Source organism: Ascaphus truei, chromosome 1 (genome assembly GCF_040206685.1).
Source record: "Ascaphus truei isolate aAscTru1 chromosome 1, aAscTru1.hap1, whole genome shotgun sequence".
In the NCBI taxonomy this organism is placed as follows: Eukaryota; Metazoa; Chordata; class Amphibia; order Anura; family Ascaphidae; genus Ascaphus; species Ascaphus truei.
In genome coordinates, this window is record NC_134483.1 from 328,404,094 (window position 1) to 328,418,506 (window position 14,413).

The following is a 14,413-nucleotide window of genomic DNA, read 5'->3' on the forward strand; positions in this document are numbered from 1 at the left end:
GCTGGTTTACATTAAGTTCTAAGTAAGATGGTGTCTTTCATATTGGACGGGCTAACTACTGTATATTGACGACCAGTTTTGCTCTACTATTATTAGCGCATTCTTAAATAAATTAGATGAATTCACCTCTCTCTGTAAATTCATTGGATATTACGAAAACCTGGCGAGATTGGTGGTACCCAAAGAAACATTTGTAAACATGTGACCTAAAGAACGTAAAGACTTGTCGAGGGCTATGTATCAAGTCAATGTTGGAGCAAACAATGTGTGTTTTGACACATTTCACCCGTTCTTTTAAGCACAGTTGCATCAAGTTGCGAAAAAGTTTCAAACATCTGGTGTACATTGTTAGAAGTCTGAACGTTTACGCCACCATACCTCTCATTGCAATCAGTGTGGTCATGTAAGTCCTCCCTCCTGTTCTTCACGCTGCCCAAATTAATTGCAAGTTTACGCACATGGGCCAAAAAGTGGAGCAAAGCGCTAGATACATTTACGCAGAGGTGCAAGATTAAAAATGTTTACATTTTGCTCCAAAATTGCCTTGATACATAGCTCCATGCGCCATGTCAGAAAAGTCCAATTTGCTAACGACTGTTAAAGTCACAAAAAGAAGAAATACAGGAATAACATACTTCCATAATGAATGTCCCTGCAAACATTGCATGCTTATGGTTTTTGTTTTTTTCTGTATGTAAAGCCGTTGTAAACGTTTTCTTTTCCAGTCTCCCAGTGATGAGCTCCGTACGTTGGCCCTGTCTGGTCATGTGGGGTTTGACAGTCTTCCTGATCAGCTGGTCAACAAATCCACCTCCCAGGGCTTCTGCTTTAATATTCTCTGCGTTGGTGAGTACACACATGCCAATACTGGGGATTAGCCGGGTTTGTCTCGAGGGATGAAGCTACTATACAGATGAGATCAGCACGGAGTAAGATTTAGGGCCTAATTCAATCAATTATGATGCAGGCGATCACAGAAATGCTATGGACTTGTCATTCGAGTCAGCAGCCGTTTTAGATTGCATCTTGGAAATATATTAAATCAGGCCATAAATGTTTCCTGCTTACAGAGGCTATGAAGCACTTGCCTTTATAGTGAATTGCAGCTATTTGGTTATATTTTTCAGAAGAGAATAGACAAAGATACGCTAAAAAGCAATGCTTTTCTTTGATGTTTTGTGCAAAGCACCATAGTTAACTAACAGCAGAAATAGGTTAGTAAAATCTTTAGTAATTAAGGATTTATTTTTTTAGGAAATCGGACAACTAGAACTATTTTAAATCCCTTTTATGAATGTTTGCAAGTTTTAATTTACCACCATGACTCTGAGGACGAGTTTTATTGTTTATTTTATTTTTTTCCCCATCCTAATCATAACATATTCTGATTTGTGCACCCCTACTGTTACATAGAGAGGGTGTGTCACTTCAATAGTCGAGGCAGGTCTATCCTTTTGGGTCCTTCCTAATGAACCTACCACTTGGTTTGCCTTCCTGATTATTCCTAATTTGCTATACCTCACACTTCTATTTCTAAGGTACATAAACCCTCCCCCTCCCCCACCCCCCTCCCTCCCTCCAAGCTAAGCCTAGCCGGGTCCCTAACTAGGGAGGGCGGTACATGCATGTCAGCTATTGCTGCTGTATATTTCTCATATATTTACTTTACAGTTTAATGATGTTTTGGAAAATAAATAGACAACATGAACAGCTTATTCACAAAATATATGAACTCCCCCAAAGCAGGCAGTAATATGACAGACAAGAGCCATTAAACACATGCATATACCGTTCTGATGCTGTCAGCACTTAGACAGATCCACTATGGAAGCCAGTGATGAGCACGACGTCCATACCGTAGGGAAGGAAGGCTGCAGGCTTGGGTGCCATTTGATATGCTTCAAAGCCGTTATTTCCTTGTTGGCACATTTGTAGAACCCATTTAACTAATGAAATGCATGACACATTGCTAACATTAATGACTTTGCAAAATATTAATTAGGCTCTTTAAAGGCATAAATTATTGATTGGCTTTGCTTCAGCAGACCCACCAGTTCCTTATCCAAGTAAAGCCACTATTTTTGGCACCTCTTAGAAGCACTAAGAGCTAATTTTGTGCTCAGTAATTAAACATACTAAAAGATTCCCGTTTGGCCCTGAATATTACCACGTTTTTCTTTATGGGGGAAAAAAAGAAAGAAATACTGCTGCAAATGTATTTTTTTGTAATGAGACTTTTTCTTGAACAGGACTTGTACATTCAGTAAGTGAGATCATGGAAGCATGGCTAAAATATTATTCTTAGAAGGTTTAACAATGACACACTTACAGCAATAAAAACAGGTATTGAGACTTGCAAATTGTGATGTGCTGAGCGTTCTACAAAGTAACCTTCCCTCGATAATGTATGCTATGTTTATGTCTTTTATATTTTAATAGTATATTTAGGATACAGTTAACAATTGCTTATATTTGGTTAAAGGGAGTTTCCTTCCCTTAAGACTTTCCAGTTATTCAATTGAAACGAGATGTCTGGTTTCCATTTTTAACATACTTAACACATTAGCTGTGCGCACTAAAAACACGATGGTCTCTTAGAAATAAATAAAATGGCTGAACTTTGTGCTCTTGTCTGCTGTAGGCTGCATATGCAACAGATGTTTTTTTTTTTTTTTAGCAAACTCCTTTTAAGACGATAACCCAACAGAATTTTTAGAAATTTGTTTCAGCTAGATATTTATTTTTTATTTTTTGAATGAGTTGCAAATTTGTTTATAATGTTTAAAGCTCGCAGCTGGCTGACAAACAATTCCACTTTCCATCTGGCAGTGTTTGTCTGCGGTAACCGGATTTTAAAGGGAACCGAGCAGCTATCACATGACAGCGAACGTAAAACCTTTTGGGAGGAAACGTTTGCTCCAGTCTAAAGGCTCAGTGCGCCTAGATCCATTTACTCATGAAGCTAAATTACAGGGGTATTGTATGTTTGCGGAAGAGAGGGAATGTTAACCCCCTCTTCCTAAAGATTTACCTTTATACACTTCAAATATCCCACAAATCCTACTTCTTAATGAACACGGGTAAAACAGTAGTTAAATTCTGCACATATCAAAGGTTGATTCTGTGCTGGGCTCCTTTCTTCTGCAGACATGTCAACACTCACTGATTTAGATCTCGCTGATTTGGAATCTAGACTTCAATGGTGTGTCATGGGTAAAAATACAGCAGCACTTTTTCATTAAAATACAGGCATTCAGATGATTCCAGCTCTTGCAGGTTGTCATCTCTGCTTATGCCCTCTGGCAGTAAGAACAAACCAAAAGGAGAATCCTTGCCCACATTAGACACTTTTCGATGCGGTTTTTAGGAGGATTGCATAACCATAGTGAAAGGGGTTTGTGGGTGATATTTTTGGAGTTGCCTGATAATGTTATATCTGTATCTCTGAGCTGGAGTTTTAGCAGTGTGTGCAGAAATACTTTTTTTCTTTCTATCTATCTATCTATCTATCTATCTATCTATCTATCTATCTATCTATCTAGTCTATCTATCTAGTCTATATATAAAGTGTGTATATATATATATATATATATATCCAGTGTGTGTGTGGCGGAAGCACTCTGGGAGAAATTAGCCTGCCTATTTTTATTTATCAGAGTGCCTGTATATGCCACAAATATATATAAATATACACACATTCACACATACCTTTGTGTTTACATGTAACACGCTATTAGGAAGTTTCCATAACAACGATGGCCTATATTTTTACATAAAAGTCAAGGTTAATAAGTTCAACTGTGTACAGCTTGCATTAAGCATGTATCGCAATAACCGCAAACCTTCACTTGGACGGCATTGGTAACCAGTATATTTATGTTTATCCAGGTGAAACAGGCATTGGAAAATCAACGTTAATGGACACTATATTTAACACAAAGTTTGAAAGTGATCCAGCGTCTCACAGTGAGCCAGGAGTGCGGTTAAAAGCAAGAAGCTATGAACTTCAGGAGAGCAACGTGCGTCTGAAACTAACCACAGTTGATACTGTGGGATTTGGGGACCAGATTAATAAAGATGACAGGTACATTCTGTTCTTGAGAAGCAGAAACGAGGCAGGGTGTTTTATAAACACTGAAACTTGTAAGTCTTCAGGCATTGAGGGAAGGAAGCAACTTGCGACAAATACAATTTTTTTTTTAATTCAATATTTCTAGTTTATATTTTTATTGTATGTATCTATTGCTAGTCAATGTACGCAGCTCCTTACAGCGACTTTATACAAGACAGGAAAGAATAATGCAGGTAGTGATATAATCATAATACATAGCCGTATACATTGGGGGAAGGAGTCGCTGACCAGAAGAGCTTACAATGCAACTGATTCTTTTGCTTCTTTATTTCTAAGAGATGTTACATTAAATACTTTCCATCCTTAAAAGGAACATTGGCAAAGGAACAGGGCCGTGCAAGATTTTCCAGGGGGGCGCGGCGGTTACAGAGGCCCCGCGCTCTTGCCCAAAGCCTTTAAATTAAATGCCGGGGGATCGTGTGAGGCCTCTGCAAACGTCCCTTACCTTGTCTTCACGGATCACATGACCCCGTGGTGTAATTTCACGCTGACGACAAGGTAAGGAGGGGGGCGCAAGCAAGGGGGGGGGGAGTGCAGACTGGGGGGGCGCAGGGGGGAAAGTTTGCACACACATGCTCTAGACCAGGGGTGTGCAAACTTTTTTGCCTGCGACCCCCTGCCTGTTCTCCCCCCTTGCTTGCGCCCCCTCCTTACCTTGTCTCCAACATTTCTAATGGCACATCATGTAATGCCACGTTCCCATGGCGACATGACGTCATGTGTCCCCATTGCGATGCGTCACCAGAAGCCGCCGGAGACAAGGTAAGGGAACATGCAGAGGCCTTGCATGCTCCCCTGGCATTTAATTGAAATGCTTTGGGGAAGAGCGCGGGGCCTCTATAAGCGCCACGTCCCCCCCAGAAAATGTCACACCCCCCAGTTTGCGCACCCCTGCTGTAGACCAGTGTTTAATGCAGCAATACAGGTTTCATTTATTGTTTTCTTATTATAGGATTGAAGCAGGGAGCTGAACTTGATTCATTTCATCTCTGGGGACCCCCTGCTTCCAGAGATAGTTACCTCCGAAGGGGGTGGGGGTAACTCTGCGGAGTTTAAATGTCCAGGTCGCACGCTGGCCAATAGGAACACACAACGGATGACGTCACAGCTTCCTAGTAGCCCGCGTGACACTGGACAATTAAACCCCGGCATTTCGTTAGGCATACAGTTCCCTGACTCCATAGGTGCCAGCACCGCTACGGAGGTAAGTATTTCGGGCAGCCGGGAGTCCCAGATGTTGAAATTAACGCAGTTCAGCTCTAGAGACCCCCTGCTTCTATCCTGTAATAAAAAAATTAAATACATGAAACCTGTATTTCTGCTTTAAAATGTTGATGATGAACATGAAGTAAGGAATACCACTGACTTTGCAAACAAAAAAAATCTGGCCATGCTAGAACCCAATTCTAATGCAAAACAGCTGAACATGAGACAAGAATAAGCCCGTGGCCAGCAGCTGCTACACAATGCTGTGCACAACACCTAAATCCCATAATATCAGTAGTACTTTCCCAGGACTTCAATGTTCTCTTGAAATCCAAAGTACACATGGAAAGAGATGTTTTATTTCCTTACTCGAGTTGTAGTAACACGTCAGAAGGCTGTGCTAGAGCTGGACTTGTATTTTTAAACTAGTAGCAGAGATTGCACGATTAAAGCTGCAATCAACTAGTTTATTGTTTCATCCTCACCTGAAAGAGGGGTCTTTGCAGACTAGTTTTAGACAACGCCCCGCTTCCCAAGATATTCAGCTGTGATAGGCACAACAGTAATCGCTCAATATTTAAAAAAAAAAAAATTGGTAAAAAGTGCAGGAGATTTTTTGAGTTAAGTAGGTAATATGTATGGAAAAGGAAGAAGAAAATCAGTTTAAAAAAAACAAACAATATTATTCCAGGATAATCCAGCAAATGAATGAGTGAAAGAAGAGGTTTCATATACGTTATACAGTCCATGTGAATTTTTCTGAGAGGAGGGTTTTTCTTATTTATGTTACGAAATGTGTGTATTTTTATTGTGTTGAACCACATTCCACTTTCCAGCTGACACAACCCATTAGATCTCATACACACATATTAGAATGTCTTGCACATAGAGGAAGCTGTAGCCTTTGAAGACCTCTTTTCCCCCTGCTGTTTCCTTCTATGGGCAAAACGATAACATTGCCCGGCATCCTCAACAAATTGAGGTTGCACAGTGCTGTCTCATGGGACTGAGCCTGTTAAAAAGGGGGGGAAAAGCCCATTAGGAAGTCTGGACAGGAAAAGGCAAATATCTCACAGCTCTCCAACATGACTAAGTTTTTTGTTATCATTGTTAAATTTAGCACTGCGGTTTTTACAAAAAACAGTCACCCGTTTTAAAGCGAGATAAGTTGCTGACCACAGCAGTTTGCATACCCTCCAACATTTCACAGATGAAAAAAGGTACATGTGTTCGCAGTATATGGGACCCCTAACACCACTTATATCAACCCCTAACACCAGGGGTGGGGAAAACTGTCAAAATCCGTTTTCCTGGATCATTTTGACAAAATTCATCCCGTACATTAAAATCCGCGCGCGGATTGGATACTAAAAAATCCGCCATTGACTACAATCCGGACGGATTAAAAACAAATCGTAGTGAGAGACAGAAAGAGAGATCTTTCTCATTTTATTAGCAGTCGTCAGTTATATGTGTATATATATATATATATATATATATAATTTATTTGGAGAGAGTTTTGAGGGAATATATATACCCTCAAAAATCTCTCCAAATAAATTAGGGAGACATACTTGTGCTGAAAAAGGTACACACCTGAGGTACCTGGCTGGGAGATATACTAATGCCTAACAAAGTATATTTAAATGAGTCCCATCCCAAACGTCCTAATATACATAATAGTATATAAACCATAGATAGAAGGATATACTCACCCTTGTGCAGAATGCAGGGAATTGGGGATGGGACACATCAGGGCAATTACCAATTCCAGCGCAGCAAATACTTGTTTTATTATCACTTCGCATAACAAGGTCTTGCTCTCAAGGTTGTGTTCATATATACTGGTTGTTCTGGTTATGAGTTTTAAATATGCCCCAGCCTACCTCATCTATATATCCTAAACAACGTTGCTCTCCAAACCTACATTCCCAGAGGATAGCGCATCGGGGTTTCAATAGGCCAATAATGTTGTATAATTGTAATATTATAGACCTACACAGAAACATGTCGGTGGAGCATAAACGGGTGATTCAACTAGCAAAATATAACGTGTGTGTGTGACACTAAATGATAGTTCTCGCAAGACTGCCTTTCTTACACCGATTGGTGAATAATTGGCTTTTATTTCAGCTACAGGCCCATCGTAGAATACATTGATGCTCAGTTTGAGGCGTACCTGCAGGAGGAGCTCAAGATTAAGAGATCGCTGTACAATTATCACGACACACGGATTCACGCCTGCATCTACTTCATCGCTCCCACTGGACACTCGCTGAAATCTCTAGACCTGGTCACCATGAAGAAGCTTGACAGTAAGGTACTCACTGATGTCTTACCAACGCAACTACTCATGTTGCCATATGTATTATAAGACATACACGTAATTGTGTCTGTCATATTCTTATTAACTTTTTGTGCTTGCCCCTACTGTTTGACGTTTAGTTTCCCTGTATTGTCATTTTGTGCTACGTCCTCTGTTGGCGCTAAATAAATACACTTATACATACACAGTTATGTGTGTGTGTGTATATATTTTTATGTACACATTTTATTTAACAAAGATGCAGTGTTCTGGAGAACAAGCCTAAATCACAACTCTTAGAGTGAAGATCCATCACAATCCTTTGTTGTTTCTACAACATATCTGTCTCATGTAGAAGAGAGGAAATGCAATCCGCGCACCTGTAGATTGCAATGTTGAAATACTCTGCCTCTTTTCATGGAAAGCCATACTCAATGAAAGAGCCCCATCTAAAGGAAGAGAATGGAATTACAATGGAATCAAATGTTAACATTATTCTAATTACAGTTGCATTCATTCTTTTTTAATCAATTGAAGATGACACTGTGTGCTCATCTGCACATCATTACCCAGAATCCCTGGCTGCAGTGGAAGCACAGTGTGCTAGGAGACCATTTTGAAAAGCAGGGTTGCAGACCTGTCTCAGAGATGTATAGGGTTGCTAGGTGTCCAGTATTGAACCATACAAGTACTCTCCTGTATTTGTACACGGTCCAGTAAAAAATTAGAGTTAATACTGGACAAGTGTCAGGTACTACCTCTCTGGACATAGTGACCTGACCGGCTTGGGGGGCTGCGGGATCACCCTGAGCAGGTTAGAGAGCAGGGCTGTTGCTAGGAGGCTGGGCAGCTTCCTCCATCCTGATTGGCTCCATTACACAGCAGCAATCAGGAGGAGGACTCAGAAGCCTGAGTGTGGGGCCAATGAAAGGAGGAAACAGCATGGAGTGGAGAGAGGTGAGAGGGGGGTGCCTGTGTCTCTCGCACCTTTTACCATTGTGTCCAGTATTTGTGGAAAAGCCACTGGCAACCCTACATGTGTATGTGCTCATAAGTGATATTTGTATTTACTTAAACAGTTTATAAAGATTGCTTTATTTGCTACAGAAGAACTTGGACCTTTTACATATTTCAGCAGATTAATAGAAATGGGCGTATGTTTTCTTACTCCTACACTAGAGCTTATTTAGTTGGAATGATGTTAACAACTGGAAAAAATAATCACTGAACTAAAAAAATATAATTCCACTGACCATTGAGAAGTCACGCACGCCTTTTTTTAAGTAAATTGTACAAAAATATCTTGAAAAAGGTCTTGTTACTCGATATTAAAACTAATGCTAGTGATTATTATTATCATTAGTGATAATATTTGATAACAACAGGGAAAAAAACTGAAATTGCAAGCAAAAAAGGAAAAGAAACGCAAGGTGATTACGCTATTTTTCAAATCATTTTCTAAAGTTGCTTGTAAGCATTGTTAATATTTTTCATTACAGCTTGCATGCTGTGTTCACAAAAGATTTGCAGGGGTAGCCCCTATTAAGACCAAAGGTGGTGCCTTAATAAAAAAAATGAAAAATAGTGTAAGATTTTTTTTTTTGTCTAACTTCTTAATGACTTCATGGTAACTAAATCCTTTGGAGGGTTTTTTGAACCATATTTTTACAATGGTAAGATGTAGGTACATTATATTACCGGAATACAGAGGTACTGTACATCCTCACTTAATTCTTTGTAAGTAAAGTAATATCATCATCATTAGCCAGACAGATTACTATTAGTTTATTTTTATTTTTTTAACACAGGACTGCTATTTTAAGGCCATTGATACTACCTCTAAAATATTATTGGCATGGGAGGATGAGAGCATTAATGTCTTGTTTCCTGCTTTTTAGAATGACTAATGCCAGGCTATTTCCTGTTCAGTTATTCTCACAACGAAATACTATGTGTGTGTGTGTGTGTGTGTGTGTGTGTGTGTGTGTGTATATATATATATATGTATATATATATATATATATATATATATATATATATATATATACACTGTGAGTGCTCATTTGCATGCTGTTACCCAGAATTCCTTGCTGCTGTGGAAGCACTGTGTGCTAAGAGATAATTGAGAAAGGCAGTGTCGTGGACCTGTCTGAGACATGTGAATGTGCTCATAAGTGTTTATTTTTCCATTTTTTTTAAATGCCGAAAAGTAAACAATTGTTATTACTATGGTTTATTTATAAAGCACCAAACAATATAATTAAAATTCATTTTGGAATTACCTGTTTCAGCTACACTTTGCCTTCCTTTCTTCCCATTGCTCAAAGGTAAAAACAATGAACACATTGTAATGTATACATTTTTCATACTGCCGTGCCATCTTCATTGCCACTTTGTAATGTAATGTTACATTACTGTAATGTAATGTTTCAAGAGCTAGCTCTACCATACTCCTCCGTTCTGGCCAACTCTGCCTATTTTTTAGTGAAACGACTTGATTATTAGATACATACCTGTTTTTAGATTTGCATATTGTTTTCTCTCTTTAAAGCTATTTCTGTCAGCCCAATTCATATCAATCAGATTTAAATGGCCAAAATGTCATGGGGCGTTCCTATAACACCAGGAGGTGTTTCTATGACGTGTAAGCTTTGTGGAGCCCTAAAATGCTTATACTTGGGTGTTTTTTTACGGCATCAGTCAGTTAAATGTAACATATTTACTTGTCAACATGTTCATGTTAGTCCTACGTTGGACTGCACCTAGCATCTTAGAACAATGTCCTTTTCCCATGTTGCTTTTTGTGTTGTCGTAAGTATTTTTCAAAACCCCTCTTTGGGGGTTATGGCTGAGACCGAAGCCAAACCGATATTTATCTTCAAGACCACCTGTCGGAAAACTTCCATGAATTAGAGATGTAAACTTCAGTGCTCACGAATGTAGATGTCCTAGGTGAGGGGTGGTCGACTCCAGTCCCCCAGGGCCAGCAACAGGTCAGGTTTTAAGGATATCCGTGCTTCAGCACAGGTGGCCAATCAGTGGCTCAGTCAAAGACTGCACCACCTGTGCTGCAGTAGGTATGTCCTTAAAACTTGACCTGTTGATTGCCCTTGAGGACTGGATTTGACCACTCCTGGACTGGGTCACCACTCTCCTCCACTTGTTTTACACTGTATTGTATTGTATGTCTTTATTTATATAGCGCCATTAATGTACATAGCGCTTCACAGTAGTAATACATGCTGTAATCATATAAATAACAGATAATATAAATAACAGATCATGGGAATAAGTGCTTTAGACATAAAAGTAACATTAAGGAAGAGGAGTCGCTGCCCCGAGGAGCTTACAGTCTAATTGGTAGGTAGGGAGAACGTACAGAGACAGTAGGAGGGAGTTCTGGTAAGTGCGTCTGCAGGGGGCCAAGCTTTATGTATCGTGTTTAGAATATCCACAGTGCTATTCGTATGCTTCTTTAAGCAAATGTGTCTTCAGTTGGGTCTTAAAGGTGGATAGAGAGGGTGCTAGTCGGGTACTGAGGGGAAGGGCATTCCAGAGGTGTGGGGCAGTCAGTGAAAAAGGTTTAAGGCGGGAGAGGGCTTTAGATACAAAGGGGGTAGAAAGAAGAGAGGCATGGGGTCCTCAAATATTTCTTTATCATGGGCATGTCACTGTTTATATTGTTATTTTGAGGTCCTTACTTGCATCTATTGGTAAGGATGTTTTTATAACGTATATTACAAATAATGGACAAAAATAAGCCTTAAGCTCTAATACACGGACAGGTGGCAGCAGCAGCTAACATCTTTTATCACATGTCATAAATGCCAGTGTTTTAAATTGCTTTGAACATTCTCCACAGGTGAACATCATCCCTATCATTGCAAAAGCGGACACTGTAGCCAAAAATGAACTGCACAAATTCAAAAGTAAAATCATGAGTGAACTGGTCAGCAATGGAGTGCAGATCTACCAATTCCCCACAGACGAGGAGACCGTCGCAGAGATCAATGCGACTATGAGCGTAAGTGGCAGTGCCTCTTGTGTTTGGTAATGGTGCCATACTTCAGTACTAAGTGATACCTTTTTTATTTGGACCAGCAATAGATATTATAAGATTTTGCGCGTTCTCTCTCTTCCTCAGGTCAGCGATACTGTCAGTGAGACACAGGACTATACATCCATCAGCAGTGTGTAGGAAGTGGCAATGCAGGCGGGGAGAGGGGGTTTGTAACAGTCACAGAGAGGCAAGGGGAAACATTACAAAAAAATATGCTAGTGCGTTAAAACCCCCATATCAGCATTAAATCCTCTTGCTTTAATGTCAAACTTAATTCGTAATGATGCCACAAAGTCATTGGAGCCGTCTCCTGCATGTGCCGAGTGAGATTTCAGCCAGAGTTTTACATTCACAATGTAACAGCACAAGCTTACGCTGCCTTTTTAATCTAATAGCCAGATGGAAACCAAACCCTAATCTGTACCCCATCGTACACCTTGGTACCTTACAGAGAAAGGACAAGCTAAAGCAACATTTTAAAATATTGAAAATGCCCAGAGGTCTATTTATTATTTGAACCACTACAAGTAAAATATTTCTTAGTACACGTACAGAAGAAAAATATAGGCCTTTATTTGCTAAACAGTGCTATTCAGTACGGCACCTTCCGGCGCTGTTCCAGTGACTAGGGAATAGGGTGTCTTTGAGAGCCAGATGGTGTCTTTCGGCACAACAATGTTTAGTAAATAGGACCCATACTGTATAATCCTGTATGCAAACATAATGAACACTTAACGTCTTTACTATTCTGCCACAAACATTTCTTCTTTTATAGGTGGAAGTCTTTGAGGTCACATGTCATTTTGATTTGGGGGAGTAGGAGCTAAGCAAATTGCTTTTGAAACATACAATAGGATATTGGTCAATATTTACTTGTTTCACGTTTGTTTCCAATTTTTCGGCACCTTATTTTGTGGCTCTTGTTTGTCGCCACGTGAGAATTAGGCTGCGCTTATAGTGCCGGCGACGCGATGTCGTAGCAAAACAAATGTATTGCCGCCGTCGCATGCGCTTATAGTAGTCGCGACGCGACGGCTTTGTCGCGATCGCTGGAAGTCAAGTCAATTTGTTTTTTCCAGCGACGCAGTGTTACGTCGCCGTCGCCGGCACTATAAGCGCAGCCTAAAGACTCACGTTCTACCACACAGCGCCTTTCTGATATATGCCAGAATTGCTCTATATTATATTTCCATATTATGCTTGTGGCGATTCTAGGATATCCATCTAGATAAAATGTGATACCTTGACCTAGACCAGCGTCAGTGGAAGGCGAGTGTGACACAGCCTCTTAGGTCGCACTATCTTACCTTTCTGTTCTGTAACGTATCACATTATGGATTTAAGAGATTTGCTTACTGTGGTATTTGAGTGCTAGGACCCCACACATTTTGAAATAAAAGCATAACTTCCTTATCTTGTCTCTTTATCTTGCATAGGTACACCTCCCGTTTGCTGTTGTTGGCAGCACCGAAGAAGTCAAAATTGGGAATAAAATGGCTAAAGCCAGGCAGTATCCCTGGGGTATTGTGCAAGGTATGTTAGCAATATTACATAGTTACATAGTAGACTAGCTGAGAGACCCGGCGCTGCCCGGGACCAAAACCTCCCGCTCCTTCCTCTCGCCACCCCCCACCCCCGTCTCCCTCCACCCCCGTTCCCCTCGTCTCTCTCCGCCTCCCCCCACCCATGCGCAGCTGTGGTCCCTCCCCCCCCTCTGCGCAGGTCTGGTCCTCACCCCCCCCCTTGCAGCACACAGTGCCACACACACCGTGAGACACACACACAGTGTCAGACACGTACACACACACACACACACAGTGTCACACACACACAGTGTCACACACACACACACAGTGTCACACACACACAGTGTCACACACACAGTGTCACACACACACAGTGTCACACACACACACAGTGTCACACACACAGTGTCACACACACACAGTGTCACACACACACAGTGTCACACACACAGTGTCACACACACACACACATGTCCTCGGGCACCAACAACAACTGCAGTGAGGACCCACCCCTTCCCCCCACCGGCGGACACCAGCCACCTCCGTCCAGTCTCAGCGCTCCCACCGGTCCAGAAGGCGCCTCTCTCCTGTCCGGGCACTCTGAACGGTCGGTCCCAGGTGTGGGGGCGGAGCATGCAGCGCAAGCCGCCAAGCGCACAGCAACCCGGAGCGGCCGCGAGCCAGCGTCGGGAGGAGACTGAAGTGCCTGATGAGCGGGAGCAGCCGCAGGCTGGAGCCGCAGCGTGCGCGCACCGCCAGGCCACTGGACGACGGAGCGCACATGTGACAGGGTGGCACCGGGGAAAGGGGTGGGGGGCAGGGTCCGGGGTGGACCGACACAGTGGGCAGTGGGGGGGGTGACACCCGGGGGGTATGGGGGTGCGCTTCCCAGGGGGGGGGCAGGTGGAGGTGATACCCGGGGGCAGGGGAACTCAGCGGGAGACAGGGACACAGAGTGGTGTGACCGAGGGGAGGGGGGTTGGTGGTGGGGGAGAGGTGAGGCCGGTGCCGAGGAGTGGCGGGTGGTAGTGTTGTGACCGGGGGGTGGGGGGTTGGTGGTGGGGGAGAGGTGAGGCCAAGCGGCGGTGGTGTGGATGGTCCTGCTAAGTGAGATTCCTAATCCAAGTGAGGGCAAGAGGTGCAATGTGAGGGGTGGGGTGAGAGGGGCGGGGGGTGCATCCGTA

The 14,413-nt window shown here is 42.0% G+C and overlaps 1 protein-coding gene across 10 annotated transcripts in view; it reads left to right on the forward strand.

The window, feature by feature from the left end:
• The window catches only part of SEPTIN11 (septin 11), a 335,103-nt gene that overhangs the window by 55,470 nt on the left and 265,220 nt on the right, over window positions 1–14,413 (forward strand). For 9 of the 10 annotated variants that reach the window (XR_012802506.1, XR_012802471.1, XR_012802469.1 and 6 more), the window contains exons 2-6: window positions 726–846; window positions 3,889–4,084; window positions 7,472–7,658; window positions 11,506–11,667; window positions 13,140–13,236. Coding sequence is in view for 5 of the 10 variants with exons in the window: in XM_075606789.1 (XP_075462904.1) it covers window positions 726–846; window positions 3,889–4,084; window positions 7,472–7,658; window positions 11,506–11,667; window positions 13,140–13,236 (763 nt within the window). In the remaining 5 variants the exon portion in view is untranslated. The remainder of the gene's footprint in view (window positions 1–725; window positions 847–3,888; window positions 4,085–7,471; window positions 7,659–11,505; window positions 11,668–13,139; window positions 13,237–14,413) is intronic. The other variant, XM_075606783.1, reaches the window with a different exon arrangement.